This window comes from Eubalaena glacialis, chromosome 11 (assembly GCF_028564815.1).
Source record: "Eubalaena glacialis isolate mEubGla1 chromosome 11, mEubGla1.1.hap2.+ XY, whole genome shotgun sequence".
Taxonomy (NCBI): Eukaryota; Metazoa; Chordata; class Mammalia; order Artiodactyla; family Balaenidae; genus Eubalaena; species Eubalaena glacialis.
The window spans coordinates 9,227,452-9,254,869 of NC_083726.1; the positions used below are offsets into that span (position 1 = coordinate 9,227,452).

The window sequence follows — 27,418 nt, forward strand, 5'->3', positions numbered from 1 at the left end:
TGAATGAAAATGCTTTTTTACTTCAGTCTCCCTGGGGCCTGGCACACAGCAGGAGTGCACTAATGCATATTAGTGAAACAAAATGAAAGTATAGTCATGTCCAAATACATATGGGCATGTATGTACACTGAAAGACGCTGCTTATGCCTCGTCGCTCAGATTCTGTAGATGTCACATTTCTCAGACAACTCAATGCAATTCCTCCAAGAGCCAAAGCTTGATTTCTGTTTACATAGCTTTGGACAATCATCTCTCTGAGGAGTTGCTCACCCCACTGCTTTTAGACGAAAGTGGGCCACGTGTGAGTTGACCTTTCCCTGATGACTCAGAGTCACTGATAGGAATGTCTGTGCTGTAATTAGAAAGCCAGGTTCCATGTCTGCTTTTAAGGTTTTCTGTCTCTTTATTCCTTGTTGTCATCACTTCTGCTTGGATCTTAACTGCCCTTTCCCCTCTTACCCAACCTCCTTCTCGTTTGCTGTTTCCACTCTTGGTCCCAATTCCCAAGTAAGTTAAAACTATGTGTTAAGTAAGACTCACTAGGCACTGAATTAGCATCTAAGGGCCTATCTTGGACTGGGACTTTGTGATACCAATTTTGAGAGCTCAGAGGACTTTTGTGCTCATTCTGGTGTCCAGCCATTCATGAGAGACCTACCACCAACTCACCTGGGCACATCCCTTAATCTCTCTGCACCACTGGAAATAAGGATTGGGACCAGGTCTCAATGTGGAGACCTTCCTAGCCCTGAAACATTCAGCGCCACTGCTCCCCCAGCTAAAGCTGGCCAGGAGCCTGGGGCAGGAGGGTACAGGGTGGGGGTGGGACTGCACTTACATGGTGAAGTTCTCCTCCAGGAAGCAGCGGTTACGCAGCAGGCCCGCCCAGAGCTGCACGCCGATGATGCCAAAGATGAAGAAGACAAAGAAGCAGAGCAGGAGGACATTCCCCAGCATGGGCAGCGTGTCCAGGAGCAGGTTCACCAGGATCCGCATACCTGAGAGGGGGAAGGGTGGGTGAAGGGATGGGCAGACGGGGCAGAGGTCCCAGAGAGGACAGAGGGAGAGCGGGGTTAGAGGAACAGAGAGGGGGCAGTGAAAGGAGAGGTGGGGCATATGGGCAGGGGCTCCTTACTGCCCTCATCCTGCTCAGTGGCCACCAGACAGACTTCCTCCTTGGTACCTGCCCCTCCTCCCAGAGGCCATGGAAATGGCTCTGGGCCCCACGACACTTCCACTAGATTCTGGGTGAATAGGCAGGCATTTATGGAGCACCTTTTACGTGCCAAGTGATTTTCTGGGTAATGCACAAATATGATCTCCTTCGTGAGGGTGGTAATATTATCCCTATTTTATAGAAGAGGCAACTGGAGGTTCTTAGAACTGAAGCTACTCGCCCAAGGTCACACAGATAAGAAGCAGCAGGGTCTGGATTTAAACCAGGTGTCTTGACACCAAGTTAGCACTCCTTCCACAACCCCCAAGTACCCGAAGGCCTAGGACTGAGGCCGGCTCATCTCCCTATGCCCAGCACCCACCCAGGATGGGCACAGTAGGTGCCTAATAAGTGTCCTTCATCTCCGGGGCAGTCAGTGGTTCCCTGACCTTGCCAGGACACATCAGTACCAGCCAAAACCACCCTGCTGACCCGCCGCCCACTGCATGATGGAACCAGGCAGAGCTCTCAGAGCCACCCACAGAAGAACCTTGGCCAGCTGAGGGACTCAGACCTGGCCTGATGCCAGAGGAAGAGGATTTTTCCTTTCCTAAGAAATAGCTGCAATGAACACCCCAAGCCAGAGGCAAAAGAGGAGAAAATGGGGAAATGGGAGTGGAGATAGACATCCCCAGGGAGGGTGACGGGGTGACTTGAAGGGGGCTTCAGGCAGGCATGGGAAGGGGGGCAGAACATGTGTTCCTGGGGAGGTCTGACATCCTGAAATGCCTCAGGTAGGGAAAGCCTGTGGAAAGCACGTAGCCTCTGATTTAGAGAGATTCGGGTTCAAATCCTCACCCTGCTAGCCTCTGGGACCTGTGGGACCTGAACCAGTCCCTTCCCCTCTTGGAGGATAAGGCTCCTCAGCAGAGGGGCCCAAGAAGACAACACCCACTCTACAAAGATTCCCCAGCTCAGGGCCCACACCCAACTCTCAGCAAACTCCGGGGCTCCCACCCCACAGAGGAAGTGGAGAAGATGCTCAGCTTCCGGCACTGCTCCACACACTTACCACCCTTCACGTCTGTCTCCCCATCCTTCCCTTCTGCCCCTCCTGCCCTGGGCTGACCCATCTGCACCCTCCATGCCCTCTCTCTCCCCGTGGGCTCAGTACCCCAGCTGTGAAAAGGACCCAGCTCTCCCAAGTCTGGGTGACATCATCTGCACAGCTTCAGTAACTGTCTGCATGTCACCCACTCCCTCCTGACTCCTCAAGAAGATCCAGCCAACCCAGTCACTGGAGAATCCACAGGAATGCAAGCCCCAGACAGGTGGGTCACCTCTGTAGTTTTGCCCAGCTCCCTTTCCCAGTCCTATGAAAACAGCACCAATTCCCCTGTTCCAGTCTTGTGGTTTGGGTGGGCTGACATGGAGATCACATGACCTAGGCCTGACCAATCAGCATAGCTTGTTCCTCTAGCCTCAATGATTGGTCCAGGATGGGCACGTCACTCCATCCAGGAGTCTGCACTGAGACTTCTGCTGGAACTACAGGAAAAGAGATGCTCTCTTTCTGCAGAAGTTACAAGCTGGGAGGAGTTAAGCCTGGAGCTGCTGGGGCCATTTGCCTCCCGGGAATAATGCCTGCCTGGGGTTGAAGCCAGCCCAAGGAAAGCAGAGCCCAGGACAGAGAGGGAGTGATTCCTGATAACACACTCTACAACACAAATCTGGGCATGTCATCACTATGTATGAAAATTGCTGGCACTCTTATCAGTTACAGAAGCTGTGGTTTGTGGACCCCTGGCAGGTTGGGGGAGGTCCCTGGAAGGACTACAGAAGGTCCATGAACCTTATGGAATTGCTGTAAAGTATGCAAGTATGATGCCATGAATTTTTCTGGGGAGAAGGTCCACACAAGTGTCTGTGGCCCCAAAGAGTGTCAAGAGCTTGTGGGTCACCCTTGAGTGCACACCCCCCAAGATCCTGTGATTCCTGTGAACCCTGCCTACCTCTCTAGCCTCATCTTCCTCTCTCCCTCCCTCTGTCCCCAGTGTGCACCCTATGTCTAGCAATATCAAATTATTTAAAGTTCCATAAAGCTACCATGGGATTTCACACCTCCATGCTTTTTTACTCATGCTGTTCCCTCTTTCTAAACACTCTTCCACCTCTCTTGTGCCTGGCAAACCTCTATTCAGCCACCACAGCTCAGTTAAGGATCTGCTTTCTCTCTGTGAAGACTTCCCATACCCTTTCTAACCCCATCCCTCTCTCTTCTGCTCTGGGCAAACTCAGCACCTCTGACCTAGCCTAGGATGTACAGTTGTGCCATGTACAGTTGTGCAGGTTGCATACTGCACAACCTTGGAGGCACCATTTACATCAACATCCAATCTTCTTCTAACTCTAGTGTGTAGTCATCTGTTTACCCTCCTGTCTCTTCCACTTGGCTCTAACCTCCTGGGGGCAGGGCCTGTGTCTGTGTCACCTCAGTGTTCTTGGAACCCAGCAGGTCCTGGCCCAGAGCAGAGGCTCAGCCAACATTTATTGAATGACTGCTTGTGAATGAATGATGTGCTAAGTCATAGGGAGGGAGTGGAATATTGGAGAGGGGAGGATGGAAGGATGGTGACAAGGAGAACAGTGGCCCTGTCCAGATTTTTATTTATTCCAGGGGTGATGGCTGAGGTAGTTATTAATGAGGGTAATTATTTGGGATTTGCATCACGAGCTCTGTATGGAGTGATTTCCAATCAATAATTAATGCCCACCCCCATCCTCCCTCCCCACAAAACTAGGTCAGCCTCCTCTTGGGAAAGGCAGTGGGGCTCCCTTGCAAGCTCCTGCTCTCCAATTGAGAGCAAGCCAGGGTGAGTGAAGGCTCAATACCCCACCTCGCCACATCTGCTCCCCCCCAGTGCAGGGTAGCCAGGGGGTGTGCAGAAGAGGGAAGCGAGAAAACAGAGCAAGCACCCTGCAATCCGTCCAAATGTTAAGTCAGTTGCAGGCCTTTCTGATGCCCCATCATTCATTCACTCATCAAACACTTATAAATACTGTTGCATACCAGGCACAGTGCTGGGCACATGGGGAAACCAAAATCCTCATTTTTTTATGCCCTCATTTTTTACCCCTGCTGGTAGAGCTTGCAGTCTACCAGCAGGGGGTCAGGGGACCACAGTGTTGGGGAAAGGGACCATGCCTGGGCAGTGAGGGCAGCTCTAGGCACATTCCTGGAGGGGCTGACTCGAGCTGGGCCCTGCAGGATGCCAGGAGCTGTGGCAAAGGCACAGAGGGGTGACCATTCAGAGAGGGCATCCAGACTGTGCTTGGGGGTCTAAAGAGAGCGGGGCTCTCTGTTAGGTGGCTGTTCAGGGTGGTCCATGGGCAGATTTCTAAACAGGCCGAGCACTTGATCAGCTCTGGGCTTTAAAGGGGAAGGAGTAATCCTGGAGGACAGGACAGAGGACAGGACAGAGGCAGGAGGCAAGCACGGAGGGCCAGGTGGCAGCTGTGAGAAGGGGTGAGATCGGAAAGGCCTCGAGGAGGCGGCTCCGCACCATCCCAGCCCCGCTTCTCCATGCCTGCTCCCCGGGCCCAGCCTTTGTTGCTCAATTAATTACATTTCTCAGTTCTCCAGGACATTGAAATTCTGAAATGCTCCTGAGAACCTGCCAGGCTGGTTTCCCTGAATGGCAGCCCGGTCCCTCCTCCCCTCCTGCCACCCTCTGCTGAGCTGGGCCACAGCTCACTTCACAGCCCCCCTGGGGCCCGGGGAGTCCCAGGGCCACTGAGCCACCACATAATTAGCTAATTAGGGACTCAGAACGAGTTCATCACTTCCGCACCAGGAAACAGGGGCCACGCGATTAGGGAGCCAGGGAGGACCCCGCGAGAGCCCAGCTAATCCTCCTTTTATGCCCACGGTCAAGTAAGTAATTAGCTAAGGCAAATCCGATGGTTCCACTCTGCCCTCATTTCCCATGGCACTGTGTACAGGAGAGAGAGACAGACAGACAGAAAGTGAAACAGAGAGAGAACTGTAGACAGAGAACAGAGATGGAGAGACAGAGAGACAGAGAGAGACTGCCTTTAAGACCCGTCACCATCTGCCTCGGACCATCCTTCCTGCTCATCTCCCTCCACACCGTCCCCCAGCCAAAGCCTCCTCCTCCAGGCAGTCTTCTCTGATTCTCACTCCCAGATACTTAGGAAGGCTTCCTGCATCTAGTTCCCCCATGGCTCTCCTTTTTCCTCTCTCAGGATGAGCTTACCTGGTTCTGCTCTCTTAGTGTGACTTTTCAGGCCTTCAGCCTGGGGTGGGGACCAGGTGTGCCTTGGTGAGGGCAGGCTGCAGGCGACCCATGAGTGTGGTTGAGGGCCCTGCTTCCCTAGTTTAGAAGGGAAAGAGGACCCCGGAGTCCTCAGAACATCCAATGTAGCCCCTACCCTGATGAGCACCCAGAGCATCAACCCACAACAGGACATCTGGGTCCCAGTCCTGGCTGGGCATCCTTGAAACAGAGCTTGCCCTCTCTGGGCCCCAGCGGCCTCATCTACAGAAGAGGACGGTGGTTCCTGTCCAGCCTCAGGAACACCCCAAGGCCAGGACACCTCAGAGTGGGGTGCCCCCAAAGTTAGAAGCCTCCAGCAGCCCAACCACCCCCCTGGGGAAAGTGTAAATCCTCATCCCAGCTGCCTCCCATCCCCCACCCACAGGCCCCACAAACAGGCTCCAGTCTAGCCCCCAAGCCTCACCCCCCGCGTCCTCCACGCCGCACCCAAACCTGCTGCTCAAGCCAGACGGTGGATGCGCCCGGCACCCCGACTCCCCACCTCTGCACACACTCTGCCCCACTCACACCGCCCGCCACTCTCTGCCACAAGGGTTCCTTTGCTATTGTGCTGCCAGGGGCAATGCCGGGTGCACTTCCCACGGCAGGACGGGGTCCATGCTGGAGCCAGACTGACCCACTTCCAGTCCCCGGGAAGCCCAGGTTCTGGGTCACCGCCGGGCCCTCAAAGTTGCCCAGAAGTCCATCTCTCCTCCATGTTTAAAACTCAGCTGCGTGGTCGCCTCTTCTGGTCCCCAGGCTGAGCTCGTGCTCCTGCAATGAGCTGCCACAGCCCCATCCTCCCTCCATCACAGCACTTGTTACACTGTCGGTCTTCATCACAGCTCTGCCCTCCTCTCCCCGCCGGAAACCAGGAAGGCAAGGCCCGCCAGGGGTGTTCTGCATCCTCCACCCCAGCCCAGGGCCTGGCACAGAGTGGCCCCTCCGAGGAGGGCAGCTTGAACGAATGTAGGCGTGATGGCTGAGTGGATGGATCTGTTCAACAAATATTTAGTGAGGGCCTACTACGTGCCAGGCACTGTTTTAAGCTCTAAGGATACATCAGTTTAAAAAAACACACAAAAGGGACTTCCCTGGAAGTCCAGTGGTTAAGACCCCTCACTTCCACTGCAGGGGGCGAGGGTTCCATCCCTGATCCGGGAACTAGGATCCCACATACCACGCGGCACGGCCTAAGACACAGAAACACACACACACACACACACACACACACACACACACACACACCCCAAATCCCCTGCCCTTGTGAAGCACACATTCTAAGTAGGGGTAGGGAGAGACAGACAGAGAAACAGCAAACATAATAAGTAAGTACAAAAAAAAAAAAAAGAAAAAAAGAAAAAAAAAAAAAAAAAAAAAATAAGTAAGTACATTTCCTCATTTGTTGGGTGGTAAGTGCTACGAACACAAAAAGTAGAATGGGGGAGGAGATGGGGAGGGCCAGGCTGGGGCCGGGGGTCAGGCTGGTATAAAATGGGGGCCAGGAAAGGCCACACCAGCAAGATGCATAGAGCAACTGTGTGCACACCTGGGGAAGAGCTCTCCAGGCAGGGGGAACAGCCAGGGCAAAGATGGGAGGAAATGGGGCTGCCTGCAGGCGACTGTGAAACTCTGGCTTCGATTCACTCTGAGTGTTGTGGGCAGAAGAGAGACATGGTCTCCCAGCTGCTGGGGAGAAAATGGACGGTGTGGGCCAGGAAGGAAGAAGGAGGCCCGTTAGGAGCCCCAGCCTGCAGGATGGTCTACAAACACACCTGTGTGACCCTGGCACATGCGGACGCATCTCTGGAAAGGGGGCCGGGCCTGTGGACTGCATGGCCAGGAGGGTGAGAGTGGCCACACGGTGGCTGCTTCCTGAGGGCACCTCCTGCCTTCCCGTGGGACAGAAATGGGGAGCACTGAGGGGGCGCCCAAGAAAGATGCGGCCCCTGCCCGGTGCCCTCCCTGCTGAGATTGCCTGGGCCAGATGCTGGGCTTCCTCCGTGACTCTCCAGGGTGGGGACTGGGCCTTCCGTCCACCTGCTCCTCTCCATCCCACCTGGCCTGGCCCAGCCATCGCTCACCTGCCATCCTGATAATGCACATCTGGCTGGTCCAGATGACATGGCAGTGGAGGGGGTCGTGGCTGGGTTCAGGAGACATTTTGAAGGTTGAGCCGAGGGGTGGGATGTGGATGCGGGCGGTAGAGAGGAGCCCAGGCATCTCCAAGCTTGGGGCCCTGAGACTAGAGGCACGGAGCAGCCCTCAGTAAAGATGGGGATCCGCGGGGATGAGTGGAGTCTGGGGTGCGTGGCGTACACCCATGTGAAGTCGCTTCATAAGATCTCAGGTCTAGGGTTCAGGAGAGAGGAGTATGGCCTGGAGCGTCACGTGGGTAGCATCAGGGTAGAAATGGTCTCTAGGTGGCATTTAAAGCCAGGAGCTGGGGGAGATGGATGACAGGTGGGCAAACTGATGGAGCTGCTCAACCTTTTCGCCCCTTCTCGCCGGGGACCTCCCCAGACCAGACCCTCTGCCCTAAGGGAAGCTGGGCAGTAGCGAGGCAGAGGGCCCTGGTGGCAGTAGGGGGCCAGGAGGAAGATGGGGGTGTGCTTCCTGACAGGCATCTCCCCTGGGGGTCCGGGGTGCTCTCTGCAGACAGGAACGGTCAGCCCACATTAGCGGGGCCGCTCTGCCAGGCCAGCTCAAGTAGAAAGAGCCGAACTCGCACCAGCCTCTGCCAGGGGCACAGCCCGCAGCCAGGAGGAGGGGAGCCAGGCCCGGGGCAAGGGGCGCCGAGGCTGGGGTTGGCCTGGGGGATCCCCTCTCTCCCTGGTCTGGCCAGGTCAGCGGAGGGCGCTGAGCAGCCGGGAGAGGCCGTCCGCTGCTCCTGCCATGGCCAGTGCCAACTAATCAGGGGCACAGTGGGTACCGGGAGGCCGGGCCAGGCAGCATACGGCTGGGCTGCCGAGGACACAGCTACTGGCCCCAGCCCAGCCTGGGAGGGGCCTGTGGGCTGAAGAGGGCCCTCAGTGCCCACTCCTGAGATAAGAAACAATCCCCAGGCAAGGAGTCTGCAGCCCTGCACCCTCCACCTGAGGGGAGGCCTTGGTTTCCTCCCCAAGGCTGTCAGGGCTCACTCCCTAGAGGGTGGGCCTGGCCCTGTGCCACTGAAGGTCCCCCCCCACTGGGGTCCCTGCTGCCCTCTTACTCATTCTTCAAACGTCCTGTGCCCCCCTCCTCTCTGAAGCCTCCTCAAAGTACGTCGTTGGTGGCCCTTCCCCTCGGCCCTGATGCTTCCATTAGAGCACACGTCCCCCGGCCTAGAGCTCCTGGCTTGAGTGTCTGCCTACAGACATGAGGCTGCATCTGAGTCTTCTCCATGACCCCACAGCTGACCCGAGGCCTGGCCCCGTTGCCCCTTAGTGGATGCTACTTTGGATGAACGGATGATTGGATGAATGGATGAATGAATGCATACACAGTGCCTCTCTCCCTTAATCTTGTGTCCTGTCCCCGAATCACTCCTTCCTGATTTGTAGAATAGAACTTGACCCTGGCGGAGGAGGTGGCGGTAGGGGGGCTACCTTCACCCCACCCCCACCCCAAGCATCTCTCCTCTCACAGTCCCGGCTGCTCTTTTCTGTTCCCAAGCCAGGTTCTCATCAGATGTTCCGGCCAGATGCTCTCCCGCCCACCCCCGCCTCTTCTGAAAGGCAGCAGCCCTGGGGAAATTGGGCCCCTCCACTGCCTCTTCTCTCTTCTCTCCCCACCTTCCTCCTTCCCTCCCTTCCTTCCTTGGGAGCTGCCAGACCTTTCTTCCTCAGGGCAGCTGGGGGACCCTTGTGGGATCCAAGGACAGACAGTCTGAAGTCCAAGGTCCTGCACCCTAAGTCCCATTAAACACACGTACAGAGTGGAAGTGCTGAGATTCCCATGCAAGCTCTGTTTCAAGGTCCCCCAGCCCCACTGCCAATAGATGCGGAGTATGAGACCCCCACGTGATCAACATACGGTGTTTGCACCTTCACTGGGCACCTTCTAGGAGCAGATGTCATAAGGATGTTTTGCTGCCCCACAGCCTAGCGCAGAAGGGCTGGGACCCCATTTTATGGATGGAGAAACTGAGGTCCGAGAGGTGGAGCCACTGGCCAAGATCCCAGGCACAAACCCTGGTCTAACTGCTCTGGATGCAGCAGTCTGTAGCTCCAACACTGGGACCCTCCCTCTGTGAAAAGGGCAGGGATGGGGCAGTTCACAGGGCACATGTTCTACACCTGGTGCTGCAGACTAACCCACATGAAGGTGCTGTGTGCCATCCCCCTTGTGCAGACAGGGGTCCGAAACAAGAGAAGAATCTTTCCCCAGGTCCTGCAGCTAATTAACACAGGACCAAGCTTTGAATGCTGGCAGGGTGACTCAGACACCATGCTCTGCACTAACCATTGCGCCATCCTCCTTCCTGCCCTGACTCATCCCCCTTGGGCTGCTTGGGGCCTGGCACCATGAGAACTCTGCACCCTGACAGTGAAAGGCGTTCGGAGGTCTGGGGCACACCATACTTGGGGGTAGATGGGAAGAGAAGGGGCCTTGAGGGCATTACTTCAGCCCACGGGGCCTTTCTACTTTGACCTTGGATGTGGGCAGGGGTCTTTCCTGATGCCCTGCAGATAGAGTGGGCGGCTGAGATGCCTACACACTAAATGGAAAGGAAGGAGGTTGTGAAAAGGAGCAAAAAGCTCTGGCCAGCTGTGTGGCCTTGGGCAGGTTACTCAACCTCTCTCTGACTCCGTTTCCCCATCTGTAAAGTGGGCATCACAATGGTACCAACATCCTAGGGCTGTTATGAAGGTGAAATGATACAGCCCATGTAAAGCATCTGATAAATTTTAGCCATTTATCATTATTAGGAAATCCCTAGAAGATGTGGAATGCTCACCTCCCACCTCCCCATGACATGCAGTCCTCTGCCCAGCCCCACTGTTCCCAGGACAGCCCCTCCTCTCCACCTTGGCACATGCAATTCCACTCCGTCTGCAGGGACCACCCTCCCCAGCCCTCTGTGTCCTTGGTGAGCATCTTCCAAAACCAGCCTCTGCAAAGAGGTCCTGATGCCCCCACCTTCCACCCCCAATGCTCCCAGCACCTTCTTCATAATAGTAGCACCTATTGGCCACTTACTGCATACAAGGCTCCGTGCTAAGGTCTCTACACACATGAGGGCATTTCATCCTTACAAAACCATATGGAAATTGGTATTATTAACCCCATCTTATCATTGGAGAAATAGAGGCCCAGGGTCCCACAACAGGCAGGTGAAAAGACTAGAACCGGGGCCTGTCAGCACAGAGTAAATCTCCAGTCCTGCCTGCAGCTGGGGCTGGACAGGAGCCTCACCGACAGCACTGTCAGCTCTGCCTCCCTGTCCCTGGGCCCTGCCCAGCCCAGCCCCATCCCAGAGGCCCCTGCACAGAGGTGGCTTCTTGCTGACCCAGGGGTTGTCAGTTGGATGGGGCTCCAGGAGGTGGGCAGGGGCCCAGGTGAGGCTCAGCATCCCCAGCAGCTGCCCCTGAGCTCCCCAGGCCTCCCTCCCAACCCCCTCCACAGACTGGGCAGGGGTGTGCAGTGGCAGGGTGTAGATGTGGGCCAGCAGCTCAGACTCAGCCAGCTCAGGCTTCAGCAGTAACTGCCCTAGTTTCTTACTGGAGAAAAAAGCACTTTTCATATTTAAATGGCTTGGCCAATGGGCTTTTGGAGGCATTGCAGCTGATTGAGGGGTGTATAGGCTGGGTGAGGCCTGGAGCCCGCTGGTGCCAGGAGGGGGCACTTTCAGAGACAATCCAGCCCCATCTTGCCAAGGCCCAGAAAGGGATAGCAACTTATGAAAGGTCACACAGCAAGGAACCAGAACCCAGCCTCCTGACTGGCAGTCTAGTGCTTCTTCCCTCCCTCCCCAACCTTCTCCCATGCACTATCTCCTGCCCTTTATCCACCAATGGTTCAGTGGCCAGGACAGACCTGGCAGGAGTAGGGTGGAGGGACATATTTTTAACGAGGTTCTGTAAAGAGCACCACGGCTCCCAGGTGCCCCAACCATCCTGGACAAAGTCAGAACCACACATCTAATCAGTCCCTCCTCCTCCTTTGTGCAAATAGGGAAACTGAGGCCCAGAGACACCCAGGGGCTTCCCAGGTCACAAAGCAGGCTCCCTGCAGAGCTAAGAAGCAGAAATTACATTCCCTGACAACCCAACTGAGTCTTCCTGGTTGGTCGTGTTTTTAAACTACAGGCAGCCACCCCGCTCTCCACAGCTTTGCACTTAATAACCCATAATTTCACTTAGCCTAGTCCCAATTCTCTAGCCTGCCATCTAGTGGCCAAATTGAAAGCTACAGGCTATTGTTGAAAAGAAAGAGTCCCAGGGCAGAAGCGTCTCTAAAGATAAATAAATGGGAGGACCTGGAATGTTCAGGGAAACATCTAGGAAAAAAGAAGGTAACCAACCAAACTTCTCAAAGACACACTTCTAAGACTCTGTGCCCTCCCCCCATGCCACTCATTCCCCAGTGACTCTGGGCAGAACTCCTGGCACCTGGGAAGGACGCTGCCCCTTCTGTAAATGAGGGTCTGGATCAGAGGACCTGCTCCAAAAGCCTGAGGCTCCTGTTAATCAAGTTGTTCATGAAGATGGATTTATCTTAAGGTCCCTTTCCAGGGGGGCGCATCGGTTATATTTTGGATCCTGGAGGGTTGTGCTTCCAGGTTCTGAGAAAGCAAGATTCGAGATTCATTTGTCAGCTGAGAGGCGGAATCAGCTCAGAGTGGAAACAGAACTGCCCACCTCAGGCCACCCTGGGCCTCCCAGCGAAGCCTATTAGAAGGAAAGAGGCCCCTAAGGAAAGACCCGAACTCCTCTCTGGGCCCTTGGGGCTACCCAGCCTCCAAACTCGGAACCTCCAGGAGCGCAGGGCCCAACCCCGCCCTTCTCCAGAGAAGTGAACGGACTGGCTCTGGGGACCTGGAAGTGACCCCTACAGCCAGGAGCTGCAAATGAGCTCCTCACGCGGGCAGTGAGAGAGGGCGAAAAGGGCAGGGAGGAGAGGCACATGGGCCCACACCCCACACACGTGCACACCCCGCACACGTGCACACACATATACATACAGCACATGGTCTCTCATAGAGACAGAGACCCTCACACTCACACGCGCACACACACGTGCACAGGGGTACAGAAACCCACCCAGAGAGAGAGGCCCATACCCTGTGTGTCTATCCTGTCTGTCCCCCACCCAGACCATCTCTTCTGAAATGTCCTGTCACATCGCTGCTCCCAAGCCTGTCAGATCCCGAGACCTGACAGGAGGTGCAGGATGCAGGATCGTGTACAAACGCCCCTGTGTGACCCTGACACATGCACCCGCATCTCTGGAAAGGGGGCCGGGCCTGTGGGCTGCGTGGCTAGGAGCGTGATAGTGGCCACATGGTGGCTGCTTCCTGAGGGCACCACCTGCCTTCCCCTGGGACAGAAATGGGGAGCACTGAGGGGGCGCCCAGGAAAGATGTGGCCCCTGCCTGGTGCCCTCCCTGCTGAGATTGCCCAGGCCAGACGCTGGGCTTCCTCCGTGACTCTCCAGGGTGGGGACCAGGCCTTCTGCCCACCTGCGCCTCTCCACCCTGCCTGGCCTGGCCACTGCTCACCCACATTACCAGAGCAGTCCTCTGTGTCCACTCCCTTGCCAGGTCAATCCCCACGCTCCGCTGGGTCTCAGCTCAGACTCCACCTCAGACCCCCAGTGCCCCCCACTCTGCCCCTCTCTGCACCCCCATAAGCTCCACATGCCCGGCACCCCTCCGTCTGAGCACTGACTGCACAGACAGCTACTCGATAAACTTGGCCAGCGGGTCCACTTCACACCTATTTACTGAGCGCTTTCCACACACCAGGCATAGTTCTGGGCACTGAGGGAACAAAGTCTGCCTTGTGGTCAGTTTCCCAGTAGGAGGTGGCACCTGAGAGAGAGGAACATGCACCCCTGGGGAAGGTGGGCTGGTTAGAAACAGGCTCCAGATTAGTCCCTGCCACTAACCTGCTGTGTGACCTTGGGCTGGTCATGGCCCTCTCTGGGTCTCATTCTCTACATTTGTTAAAAGGGGTAAAGATGGTTTTGAACAAGGTAATCTTTAAGGAGACTTCTAGGCTTGGTGGCAAGTGGGAAGGACAGAGACAGTCTGCCACCTAGGATGGCCTCTCTGGATGTCCCTTCTCTGCCCCCGAGGGAGTCTCCCCAGGACAGTGGGAGGGGCAAAGGTGATACAGCTGAACTGCTCCTCCCCCCTCTCCCACAGCTTTGGTTCTCACCGCTCACCCCCAGCCCCACCCCCACCTCTCAACCCCTCCCTCAGGACCTTCACAGCAACTCTCAGGGGCCCCTGGAGTTTCCCATCACATCAAGGCTCATGTGTGGGGAGGTGACCTTGTATGTGCGACCTTGAGACCCCAGCACTCCAAGACCCCCTATGTAATTCACCCAACCTGTGCCAACCTGCCCTCACAGGTCATCTTGCTCCACAAATATCCCAGAGCACAGCCTCCACTGCCCAGCCAGGCCTGTCCGGGCTGACCAACACGCTCTGTGAGCCCAGAGTCAGGCTGGCCCCGCAGGCACTCACAGCGGACGGCTGCAGAGAGGTGGGCAGGGAGAGTGGCAGGGACCCCCAAGGCCCCAAGCCTGGGTATTGGCAGAGTGGGGTCAGTGGTGACTGTGGAGGAGGACGAGGTGCCAGGAGCCCTCTCACCTTCTGCAGATTGGGAAACTGAGGCTCAGGCAGGGAAGAGAAGCAAGGGGTCAGACAGAGCCAGGGAAAGAGCTGGGCTTAGGACAGACATAACTCTGCTCAGATCCCTGCCTTGCCCCTGAATTGCTGTGTGACCTTATGCAAGCCACTTAACCTCTCTGAGCCTCACATAGGTTGTTCAGAGGGTTAAGTCAGCCAGCGGCATGTCAAGAGCCTGGCACACAGGTGGTGAGTAAATGCTCATAAAAGTTCCTGACCTTCCCCATCAGGGCTGAAGCCCCCTGCAGGCAGGGCCCTCCCCCTCTCCTTCCCTGGATCCCCATCCCATTCCAGACACAGGGCAGTGGAAAGAGTCAGGAGACCTCGTGGGCAAGTAACCTCAAGTCTCCAAGTCTCAGTTTTTTCATCTCAGTTTTTCATGAGACTAACCCACCTCCCGCCAGGGAGACTGTGAGGCTCCGAAGAAATCACAGAGATGAAAAGCTTTGAAAGCTCCATGATTCTGGGCAGGTGTCAGGGTTTGTTGTTATCAGATAACCTCTCTCAATACTAGGTGGGCGGACAGATGGATGGGCAGCGGGTCAGATGGGGGAGCGGGTGGGTGGACCTGTGGGGGACGAACCTATGGAGGGGGTGAGTGGGTGGGTCGGGAGCTCGAGCTCCAAGTCAGCACAAGTGGGGGGTCTGGGAGCCCCTCCCCAGTGGAATGCTGCACGACGCCCTCCCTCAAACCGAGCAGCTTCTTTTCACACACCTGCCACCTTGACAGCCCCCCCACAAGGAACCTTGTCCCCCAAAAGCCAGCACTTGCTGCAGTCCGAGTCCTTTTGGGACCCAGAGGCGCCAGGGCCACCTTCCAGCATCTTCAGGCCCAAATAGTGCCCCTTGAACCCCTGGCAGCAGGGCCCACATCTGTCTATCCCGTGCCCAGCACAGGCCTGGCATGGGGAGATGCCGGTCAGTCTCTGCTGAGTGAGTGAGTGCCCTGGGGCAGGGCAGGGGGCACCAACTCACTGGGCACACGGTTGATGGCTTTGAGGGGCCTCAGGACACGCACGGTGCGGATGGCCGACAGGTTGATGTTCTGGAGGTCCAGGGAGTACTCGACCATCCTGCGAAGAGAGGGGAGAAGAGTGAGGCCCGGAGCACGAGGGACAGCAGGGCCACGGCCGGGCCGGCCACGCCCACGCCTGCCTGGACGGGGTAAGACAAGTGGTCAGAAACCCGGCTAAGGCCCAGTCAGCCCTCTGGCCTTGGGCTGTCTCCTTGGGCCTGTCTCCTTCTCTGTAAGCAGCGCAGGTGACATCCACCTCGTGGACTGCCCTGAGGGTCCCAGTAGATGCGGCCAGGGGCAGAGGGAATGGAGGAGCAGAGACCCTGGGGCCCCAATGCATGCCCAGCACTGTGCCAGGCGGCTCCGGCCCCCGCTGCCAGGGCAGCCTCTGAAACAGGGAGGATTCGCCCCATTCCTCAGAGGGGAGAACGGAGGAACCGCCGAGCGGCCCCCAGGCTGAGCCCAGACGGTGACTGGACACCACAGACACAGCAGCAGCAGCGTCTGCGAAGATTTTGCTGAGGGCAGAGGCTGGAGTGGAGCCCCATTCCCTCCGTCTCCCCAAGTCCCCAGGGGCCCCCCAAGTCAGGGTTAGACGCCCAGATTTATGAAGAGATGAGGCTGTAAGAGAGGTGACACCACGTGTCCCAGGTCACCCAGCAAACCGGTAGAGGCTCAAGCCAGGAGTCACACCAGTTCTGCCCCCCTCCACCCCCTCACACCCATCCCCCACCCCCCAACTCCCAGCTCCGCTGCCGGCTCAGCAAGGCCAGGCGCAAACTGTACTTGGCCTGCAGGAATAATCCCTCTCTCCTGGGCACACCCACCCAGCCAGCCCCGGCAAGGCGCCCGGCTCCAGCCTCGCAGGGCCCACTCGCGGCCTTTCTCCCACTGTCCCTTCTGCCGGCAGCGCCTCCATCATCTCTGTCCATTGAAACCTTCCTCGGGTTCTGTGCAGATGCCCCTGGAGTCCTGGAAGTTTCTCCACACCTGTGTCCATGATGAAGCAGGCCAGTCTAGGTGCTATGGACCCAAGAATGACTCAGACCGGCCCCTACCCTCAGGCGTCCGCACTCAGGCAGGGGAGAGACCGAAAAGCAAAGACAGCACTGGAGCCCTCACCACTGCCCTAGTTCTCATCCTCGGGGCCTCACCAAACAGGTCCCCCTCCCCTTCCAGTCTGCCTCCTCCAGGAGGCCTCCCCAGATCTCCAGGGGAGGCAGATCTCCGGTGTCCCCTCTGTAGTTTCCTGCACGTCCGTCAGATCCTTCCTGCTCAGTTGCTACCTGCCCCCCGTTTCCCCCTCTGAAAGACAGGTCCCAGGGGCCTGCAGCCCCAACCTGACCCCAGACGTCCCAGTCACCGGACCTGGGCCCCCCACCCTGGGACGCCGGCACTGCCGCCAGCTCCACCTATCACCACCATCAGCGGGAAGTGAAGGCTTTTCCTGCACACCATGCAAACCTGCCCGATTGTTGTGGAGCCATCGCCCCCTCCCGCTGCTTGAAGTGTAATCGAGTGAAAGCTCCGTTTGCCTGAAATGCCTCCATCCATCCTCCAGCTTTCTGGGGCACAGGCTCCGGCTCCCATGTTCGTGTGCTCTCTCTCTCTCTCTCTCCTTTTTCACACACACATATGCAACACAAAGTCAAACGTCTGCACACAACCATTGGTGCGCACACACATGCACACTCACTCCTTGGACACCCTCATCCACACTCACTCCTACCAGGGCCCAAATTCAGATGAAGGGACATGACAAAAAAAGTGACAGAGACCTAAGAACTGGAGACGGAGACCAGGGGTCCAGAGGAGGGGGCGGTGGGGGGGGGGGGCAGGGGGACAGCAATCAGGCAGAGAGGGTGAGGGCTGAGGCGCCCAGGGGCAGGGGGTGATCTGGGAAGGGGGCGCCGAGGGCGTGGAGCGACGTAAGGATTCCGCGCGTGGGTGAGTCAAACTGTCATTTTCGTATTTGGTAGAAAGAGCTCTCCAGGCAGCCAGGGAGATGTGTGTGATGGAGGCACTGCGGGGGCAGCACACACGGGCCCACAAACAGGCTCTCACACTGGCGCGCACACGCACACGTGCGCACGCACACACACACCAGGCCTAGGAGAGCCGCCCCATGGCAGGCAGCCCCTCCCCCAGGCCCAGCCTCTCAAACACAGACCCTCTTCCTTCTGCCTGGTCCTCTCCCTCCTGCCAGTGGGCTCGCTTTATGCTTTGCTGGGTGTGCTGGAGGTGGGAGATCCCAGCCCACACCAGACTGAACCCACCCAGGTACTACGTCCCAGGAGCCCCTGGGCACACCTGCCGAGATCCACCAAGTGCCAGCCCAGGATTTGTTCCCATCCCGTGAAGTCTCACCACAGAAATAAACAGATGCTTCACAGACGCTGGGTGGACAGAAAAGCGAATGGTTTTTGAGGGCCTCTTGTGTGTGTTACCTGCGTTAACCGGCTCGAGCCCCCTCTACATTTCTCAGATCCCACCTCATCCCTCTCCGTGCTGCCCTGGACCAGGCCGGGCCCACGGCTACAAGCCACACCAGGGCCTGCCTGCTGCAGGAGCCCTCAGGACAATCCTGCCTGGTCCCTGACTCTCCCGCCCCACTCTGCCACACGGGCTCTGTGCCCCTCCATCCCCCCTCAAGGAACCCATAGCCCACCGTCTGGGACTACTGGTTCTTAATTAAGTGAGGGGCACCCACCATGGCCCCTGCCCCAGGATAGGCTGAGAGGCAAGAATGGGAAACTACAGATGCGCTGTGTAGTCAGGCCCCATGGTGAGGATTCAGGTTCACCTTCCTTTCTCTAAAATAAGTGTTGGGGGGGGGGGCGGCCTCTGGGTCCTGAGTGAGATACAACTTATGGCTGGGTGTCACCGAGGCCCACAGTTACCCAGAGTTAGTAAGCTTTAGGGTCTGAACGCCTCCTAGACCCCATCTCATGGGAGGCTGATCTGACTCTTGTCCCCATCCCTGAAGGCGACTAAGCAGCCACAGCCTGGCAGACCCAGAGCGACACAGTGACCCAGTCCCTTCCCTTCACCTCTGACCTGATCCTCTACTGCAAAAATTCCCCTAGGAATTCATCAGTTGCAGCCCTCAGGGTCCCCACTGAAAAGCCCTCAAGAGAAATTTCTAGGAGAATTTAGTGTCAAGATCTTAGCTCTGAGCTTCCTGGCAGTTGAGTCAAAAGGAGAAATGCGATGAGTCACTAAGTTCTTAGCAGCATGAACGACCTTGGCTCTGGGGGGTTCTGTTTGTTTTTTGGCTGCACCACACGGCTGGCGGGATCTCAGTTCCTAAATGTTTCTCCCAGGTCCTAACTCTCTCTTCTATATTTCGTGAACCCATCAGGGTGGCGGGGGAGGGTGTCCTGCTGCAGCCGCATCTCCCGTCTGTGGGAGCAAGACCAGCTGGAAATGCTTTCAGTGATAAAGAGCAAATAGCAGGTGCGCAGTGAGGAATCCAGGAGTTCCCGTTCCCTGAGGGGAAGAGGATAGAAAGCTGGACATTGGACAAGGACGGGGAGAGAGGGGCTGAGCGAGTAGCCAGGAGGTAGGAACTGCGGGTTTAAGTCTCTGCCCCGGGATCACGCTGTCCTGACGGTGACCGAGCACCAACAAGCCCAACACGTGGGACAGTCGCTGACAGCTCCAGCACCCAGCCCTCTCTGCTGACAGCTGCAGCAGCCACCTGCTTCCTCTCCACACGGCCCATCCTCGGTTAGTCCAAACCTCCTAAAACTCGAATCTAGGGACTTCCTTGGTGGCGCACTGGTTAAGAATCCCCCTGCCAATGCAGGGGACACAGATTCGAGCCCTGGTCCTGGAAGATCCCATGTGCCGCGGAGCAACTAAGCCCATGGGCCACAGCTACTGAGCCTGCGCTCTAGAGCCTGCGAGCCACAACTACTGAGCCCTCGTACCACAACTACTGAAGCCCACGTGCTCTAGAGCCCGTGCTCTGCAACAAGAGAAGCCACCGTAATGAGAAGCCCACGTACCGCAATGAAGAGTAGCCCCCGCTCACCGCAACTAGAGAAAGCCCGCGCGCGGCAATGAAGACCCAACGCAGCCAAAAAAAACCTCAAATCTAGCTGTGTCACTCCCGGCCTTAAACCCTCAATGGCTCCCCATTGCCCTTCAAGGCCCTGCAGTCTGGCCTCGGCCCCCTCCCCCCACCCCTTGCTCCTACTCCATGCACCTCGGGCACCAGGCCAGGCCCACCGAGCTCACCAAACACGCGATTCTCTGCCCCCTTCCCTTTGTGCGTTGCCTGTTCTCCTCACTCTCGTCCTTCAAGACGCCCTCCTCCATGAAGCCCTGCTCACGCCCTCCCTGCATGGCAGGCTGAATTCAACCCTCTCTGCTCTGGCTCCTTCCACACTCTGTTCACACCTCCTGTCTAGTTTGGGTTCCCCCAAAGCAGACTCAGCCAAGGGCTTGGGAGCAGCAGTTTATTTGGGGGTGATCCCAGGAGGCACAGAGAGAGAGCAGCAGAGAGGGAAAAGCCAGCAAGGGGCTGTTCAGGAGCAGGTTCCCCTGGGGTGCAGTCCCAGCAGGGACCCCGACGGGCTGTGTGCCTCAGACGTGGACCAGCGAGGGTGGGGCTGCAGCATTATCCATCGACTGACCGGCTGGATGCTGGCCGGGCACCTCTCTCCTCAGACGCACCCCACTCCAGCACCGCCACGCAAAGCCGGCGCCCGGCGAATCTACGCAGCATGAAGAACGCCTGTGACAGAAGCAGCCACCTTCCGCCTCCTTCCTCCTCCTCCCCCCTGGGTGAAAGCTAAGGGAGCATCCCCCACCTCCAAAAAGAAAGAGGGTGAAGAGGGCCGCTCTGTGGGTGAATAACCACCCGGCTGACTTCCCTTAGGCCCCAAGTAAGACATCACTTGCGGGAGTGAGAAATTAATCCCTAATTACACAGTTACTTTATGGTGCGGCTTCAGTGCTAAAAGTCTAAAAAAAAAATCAACAAAAACCCCCACTGCCTCCTGCCAGCTCCCAAGTGCCTAATTAGGTAAGTAATTTTGCTTTAAAGCGAGCACTTTCGTCCTGACATCACCCCAGAAGGCTGACTGCACCCAGCTCCCGGGTGTCATGTCATCTGGGGAGAGGGGCTCGGATGTGGCCGTGCTGAGGTGGGGACCGTGCCGGGGTGGGCAGGCGGGGTGGACATCTGCTCTCCAGGGCCCTCCCCACGGATTCCTGCTGAGGGGACACCCTGCCCCACTCCCAGTTGCCCTGGCTCCCGGGACAGGCCCAGAGACCCAGGCCTGGTCAACCAGTGGACAACCATTCCCCGGCCACCACGACTGGCTCAGGATGGGCCATGAGGGGCAGCCAGTCCTTGAGCTGGGACTGCAGGGAAGAGGTGCTCTCCCCGGCTAAGCCACCGCCAGGAAACCCGGAGGCACTAATGGCCATCTTGCCTCCGTGGTGGCCCAAGAGTTTTGCCAACACAAAGGAAGGCTGAGGCCAGAACTGGAGAGAAGCAGGATCCTGACCATATGGTTCGAGCACTCCCTCCAGCTGCACCCGAATTGAAGAGCTGCCCCTCTATTCTTCCCAGGCACGTGAGCCAGTACCTGCCCTTTGGGCCTTGGGGCTCATTTGAGTTGGGTTTCTGTCACTGGCAACTCAGAGTCCTGCTGATTCAGAGGGGTTTCTGGAGCACTCACCATGTGCCAAGCACTTCACACCCTTTCCCACTGTGGGATTACGGCGCCCCACGCAGATGAGGAAGCTGAGGCTCAGACAGAGCCCAGGTCACCCAGCTGAGTAGTGGGGGACCCAAGAGCTCTGCATGGCCCCTCCCCACCTCATCAGTCATCAGGCCAGGCGTGAGCACCTCCCACAGCTGGCCAGGCGGCCAGTAAGTACCAGTAAACTGGATCAGCAGCGCTGGGAGTAGAGCCAACATCCATGGGGGAAGTGCTGCCCAATGGTTAGAGCATGGAGCCTGGGTTCCAATCCCAGCTCTGCTGCTAGTATGTGACCTTGGGCAAGTCACTGAATTGACCTCATGGGGGTGTGGGGAGGCTGGAATGCGTTCACATATGGGTTCAGTGCCTAGGACAGGGCCTGGCACAAGAAAGAGCCAGCTATTATCATATCACAGCCTCATTCGCTGCCTCGGTTCACACTGGCCCACGAATCACATGATACCTGCTTAAACCCTTCCCTGGATCCCACCTCCTGCCGGGGAAAGCCCAGGCAGTAAGGGCCTCCGGAAGTTCTCTGACCATGACCTCAGCACTGCCCACCATTCGCCCTGCAGTCCAGGGACACCCACCATCTCAGTTTCCCAGAGTGCACCATGCTGTTTCCAGCCGACATGCCTTTGCACTTGCCAGTCTCTCTACCTGGAGTGCCCTTCCCGGCAGTCCAGATCCCACCCCCAGGCAGAATTGAACTCTCCTGCTCTGGGTCCCACTGTGCCTCTACTAGGGCACGTCTGGCCCTGAGGGGTGCTGTCGTTGCCCCTGTTCCTCAGGGGCTAGCTCAGAGTCCTAGTTGAGTCCCCAGCCCCCGGCCCAGGGCCTGGCTTGGAGGCAGCTCCCTTGCCAGCTTGTCAAACAAATAACTTGAGGGACAAGATCAGAAAAAAAAAAGAAGCTTGGAGCTGACAAGCACCATAAAATGACTGAGACTTAACATCTTTCCAGGAAATACCCCTCCCAGGAGATGATTCTTGTGTGTTGCTGATAAAAATAGGGTGTTTCCTCAATCTTTACAAGGGACCCACGGGGGCTTTCTTAAAATGTAATGTAAGATGTAGCTAATGGAAAGGAAGCTGAGATGCTGGAAATGGCAGATCGTCTCTCAGGAGGCAGTTCTGTGATGATTCAGGCTTGTGTTGCTTGATAACTGGACCACCAGCCTATGCTACTATGCCGGTACCCAGCACATAGTAGGTGTTCAGTGGAGGGAGAGAGGAAGGAAATAATGGAAAGAGAGAATTAGGGAGTGATAACATTAACCCTTGACTTTGGCCAGCGTTTTATGATTTATGGGTCATTTTTACCCATATATCCTCACACAAATCCTATGAGACCAGAAGAACAGGGTTTCTTTAGCCCATTTGACAAAGAAACTGATGCGCTGAAACCAACTCAGGCCAAGTTCAGAGTAAAGGGGGAACTGGGGGGCCACAAAAGAATTTGGGGACCTCAGCAGTAGGAGACCCTGGACCTTCTCTCGACAAGGCTCCACTCAGGTGACAACACTCCAGTGACTTTATCTCTGGGTAGAATTGCCAGATACATACAGGATGCCCAGTTAAGTTTGAACTTCAGGCAAACAACAATATATAATTTTTTAGCATACATCCCAAATATGCCTCCTGATGAGCCTCCCACAAAATTCAGCTCCCTTACTCCAGGGTAGTCTTGGCACCACGGTAGTTGGGCGCAGCTGCTGGAAACTAGACAGAGATTCTTTTGGCTCTACCACAGCTTGAGGGAAAGGTCCCTCTTCCGAGACTCACCCCACATCCTTCTGAGAGCTGGTGAGGCTGCCCAAGTCCTCCAGGGGAGATCAACTAGAATATTTTGGCCTCTGAAAAGGTAAAACCCTTCATATTGTGAGTGAGCATGGGCTCTGGGGACGGTTGTACCTGAGCACATCCCAGATCTGGTCCATACGGGCTGTGTGACCTGAGGCAGGCTGCTAATCTCTCTGAGCCTCCATTTCCCCATCTGGTAAATGAGGTTAACAACCCCAAGTTCTCTGGACTGTGGGGATGTAAGAGAGCCCAGCCCAGTCAGGAAACTTTAGTTCTGGTAACCCACCTAAGCAGCGGTGGTTTGTGCCTACCTAGAGCACCCTTCTCTGCTTGTAGGGTAACAGTCCTGGGATTTTCCAAGTCCATCCTCCCCACTCTTAGGCCACGTGGTATGAGAGAGGTCGACCCCACACCCAGCGCCAGGGGGAGGGTCTTGACCTAGGTCTGGCCAATCAGAGTGCTGCCGCATCTAGGCTACAGTGATTGGTTCAGGGATGAGCACATGCCAATCCAAGCCAAGGAGACTCTGTTCCGCCCTCGTTGGAGTGGCTGAGAAAGCAAAGGTGTCTTTCTGTTGAACCAGAGGGAGGAGGCTGGGCACTCAGGGCTGCCCGCCACCATCCCCCCACTAAGAGGAAAGCTGCCAGGGATGGAGGTGGACACAGAAGAATGAGAAGAGCTGTGGGACGGGAGGACACACTGCCTGGTGACATCTTTCAGGATTCTGGATTAAGCGTGTCCTGAAGTCAGAGACCCCTCGACTTTCAGTAAAGGAGATGATAAACCCCCTTAAACAAGGTTCGGCAGGTTCCTGTCCATATAACTGAGAGAATTCTGAATGATTTATGATTGACTGGTGTCTGGCTTGTCAACCTGTAGCCTGAGAATCTCTGGTGATTTACCCCCTACCCCGCCCCCCATGACATCTAGCATCCTGTTTCCATGGAAACGGACCAGAGCAGTGATCATCACTCTCTCCCTCCCTCCCACTTTTCTCCATATGCAAATGAAAAATCATCCACACCAGGATTCTCCCTGGAACCTTCCCAGGTCCACACCCACCCAAGGGCCAGTTCGGCTACAAGAAAATGGCCCCAGATCCCCCAGCTCTGCAGTGACTGGGCACAAAGGTACAAAACAAACATGTCATGGAGCCTCTCCACCATGCTGGCTCAGGGCCAGGCTCCAGGGACTCCAGGTCGATGGCTCAGCCTCAGCCCTGCCCTGCAGCATGCAGGCCTTGGAGCAGACAGACCTGTAGAGCCCAGGATAAAGCAGGGTGTAAAGTCAGTGGCAGAGCCAGGAGGATGCCCTGGGCCTGCTAACACGTGGAGTGCTTCCCTGACCCAGAGATCATGCACACACAGCCATGCAGGAGGGAGGCCGGCAGCAAAGGCTTCTGGAAACAGCCCAGTGGTGACTCTCTGATGCTGGTAACCACAGCGGGTCTGCTGGCGGGCATGGGCCTCTGTGGAGCTTACACAGGTTGGTAATTGACTTTAGATCTCTCAACAGATCATGTGCACCCACAGTCAGCCCAGGTAGTGCTCCCAAGGCTCCAACCAGGGCTTGGAGACATGGTAGGGCCACAGCTTTGGCCAAGAGCAGACGAAGAAACTCAGACCCTAGGAGAGGCGTGTGGCAGACTTGGAGAGCTGCCCACCCAATATGCATTCTCTCTTCTTCCAATCTTGCCTGGCCCCAGGGAACGACTCTTGGTTGATTTACCCAAATTCAATGATGTTTTCTATTTTCCTAGCTTCCCTTACAGCTAAGGATGGCCATGAGATCCAGTTCTGGCCGAGCATGCTGGGACAGGGGAAGGATCTAGAAAAGAAAATGTTGTTTTCCAGATCCAAGTAGACAGGCGCGCTGGCATAGCCCTGTCTCCCTTCACCCTTCCTGCCTTCAGTGCAGACACGACGCCCACAGCTTCAACAGCCACCTTGTGACCATGAAAGAAAGACCTGGAAAATCACAAGGACATCAGCCCCCACATCACAGAGCCATCACTGGTAACCACTGACCTCAGAACATCGTGTTATGTCAGACAAAACACCCCAGGATTTGCACAAGTCACTGTTGGTCATATGTTCTGTTACTTGCAGCCAAATGCATCCCTGACCAAGACACCCAGCAAGTTACACAGAACCAGGATTTGATCCCAGCCCATGGAGCCAAGCTGCCTGGGTTCAACTCCTGACTCTGCCCCTTGCCAGTCCATGACCTCGGGCAGGTCACTCCCTGTCCCCGTGCCTCATCTGTGAAATGGAACTGACCAGAGTCCCTCCCTCGCAGAGCTAGTCTGCAGATAACGCACAGCATCAGGCCCAAGGTGAGTACTCAGCAAACAGTAGATGCTCTTATTTTTATCACCTGGATAATGCCTTTCAATTCAATTCCCTTTGCTTTTTAAAGTCCCACTGATGGGGCACTTTGGGCAACAGGAGCTCTCAGCAAGCAACCACAGAGGGGACGCATCTGCCTGATCTTCCTGGAAAGCTCTAGTCCAGGGATAAGGAACAATTCTTACTGACATTTTGTTTCCCGAGAGCCTGTAAGAGTCAGGTTGGAGAAGCTGTTCCCCACGCGTTCTCGGGAGAAGCTGTCTCCAGGGTGGGATAGATCCTGGTCCAGCCTCTCCTTCTCCCTCCCTGGCCAAGGCGCAGAGTTCCAGACGTTACTGCTATTTGTGTTAATATTATTAACGATGATAGAAAGTCTTACAAGGAGTCCCCACTGTTCCGTTGACACAGCACATCTGCTTGTCATGAGCATTAATTCAGGTCCTGGACACAGATCAGAGATGAAGCCCTCCCCATGCCTCTCCCCCTTCCTGCGGCTTCCAGAACTGGGAATCGTGCTCTCCACCTGAAGCACTCCCAATGAGGGGCTCTGTGAGGGTCAAATGAACTAGACCCACTTGCATCAGGGCCACCTGGGCATTTGCATATAATGCAGATTCCTAGGCCCTCTGTACCTGCTGGGTCTAGATCCCTTGGGTGAGGCCCAAGAATCTATATTTTAACATGTGCCCCAGTAATCCTGTCACTCTCTGAATTTTGAGGAGCACTGAGAAGGGGTACCAGGCTGCACATATGTTTGAGGATTGGGGAGGTTGCCCACTCCTGATCTGTTCACGCTCATCCCTCAGCTGCTCCATTTTCTACACCGAGGTCCTTTCCAGGATACCATCATACTCGAAGCTTTCAAGGGACATCAGACTCAAGGCCACTACTGTTCCCTGCACTCTTCCAAGGCGAGGCCCACACCAGCCATGCCCTTGGCAAGGGCTCTGGCTCAGCCTCATTCTGGAAAGGTCCCTACAGCCCAGCCCTAGAGCCCTGGCTCAACCCCACCACAGACACCAGTCATCAGAATTCTTTGGGAAGGTTTTAACAGAGGCACCCAGACCCCTCCCCACAGACGTCAACGGCCAGTTCATGTTGTTGGTTAGGGGAGGCGGTAGTATTACCAGCTTGATGCAGCAAGGGAGATATACAGATAAAAATCTCAAGTTCAACAAGAATGTCATTGAATATTTCACGGCCTCCTAATGGACTAAGACAGAAAAGCGTAGCTTAAACAAGACAGTGAGGTAGGTTCAACTATTACCCATGGATTAGTGGGGCTTTGTCACACACTGGAAGAGAGTCTCTAGTGAGGTGCCACAGGGCTCACTGTCCTGGGCTGATCAAGCACAGGAAATAAATGTAATGAGTGACTGAATCAAGACTCCAAGATATCACTATAAGATGAAATTAATAACAATAAATGCAAAGTTTGGTATTTGTGGTTTCAAAAAAAAAATCAACTGTGTTTAGTTCCAGGGTGGGAGAGACCTGGCTTGGAAAGTGAACACGACCTAGGGGTGGTAGGTAGCACAGCCCCTCACAGGTCACCATGATCCCACATGACCCTGGGGCAAGGGCAGTCCCTTCTCTCCCCCATAAGTCATCATTGGAAAATTGGGGTCCTGCTCCTCAGTCAGGGACCAAGACAGCCTGAAATATGTCCAGCAGGTGAGGCCACCCACCTGTCCTTTGACGAATGGTGGCAGGTGCTGGGGAGACTCAGGGAGGATATGAGTCGCCTTCCAATTTGTGAAGGCTGTCATGAGTCTGTCGGGGAGGCACCTGCCCATGCACTCCAGGCCCCTCTGTGCGATCAGGCCCCTGCCCCCGTCTCTGGCTTCATCTCTAAGCACCCACCCATGCCCCAGATTCCTGGGCTCTGACAGACACCCTCCCCCACCCCCTGCCTGGTCAGCTCTTGCACACACCCCTCCCCCCACCCACCCCCCGCCTGGCCTCTCTTCCTCAGGAAGCCGTACACTAACCCTCCCCCGCCATCTAAATCAGGTCCCCATTCCACGCCCTCATGGCCCTTCTATACTTCTTTGCAACAACATTGGTCCCAATTTAGAAGTTATTTAGAACTTTATTATCTGTTTTATATCCATTTTCTAAATCGGGAGCTCCATGAAATCACAGCGGCATCTGTCTTGTTCCTCTCGTGTCCCCGCTGCACAGCACCTGGCGTGTAGTAGGTG

The 27,418-nt window shown here is 56.1% G+C and overlaps 1 protein-coding gene across 1 annotated transcript in view; it reads right to left on the reverse strand.

Moving 5' to 3' along the window:
- The window catches only part of CACNA1I (calcium voltage-gated channel subunit alpha1 I), a 104,443-nt gene that overhangs the window by 49,252 nt on the left and 27,773 nt on the right, over positions 1–27,418 (reverse strand). The window contains exons 4-5 of the mRNA XM_061205491.1: positions 15,308–15,405; positions 839–998 (exon numbers count right to left, since the gene is read on the reverse strand). Of these exons, the coding sequence (XP_061061474.1) occupies positions 839–998; positions 15,308–15,405 (258 nt within the window). The remainder of the gene's footprint in view (positions 1–838; positions 999–15,307; positions 15,406–27,418) is intronic.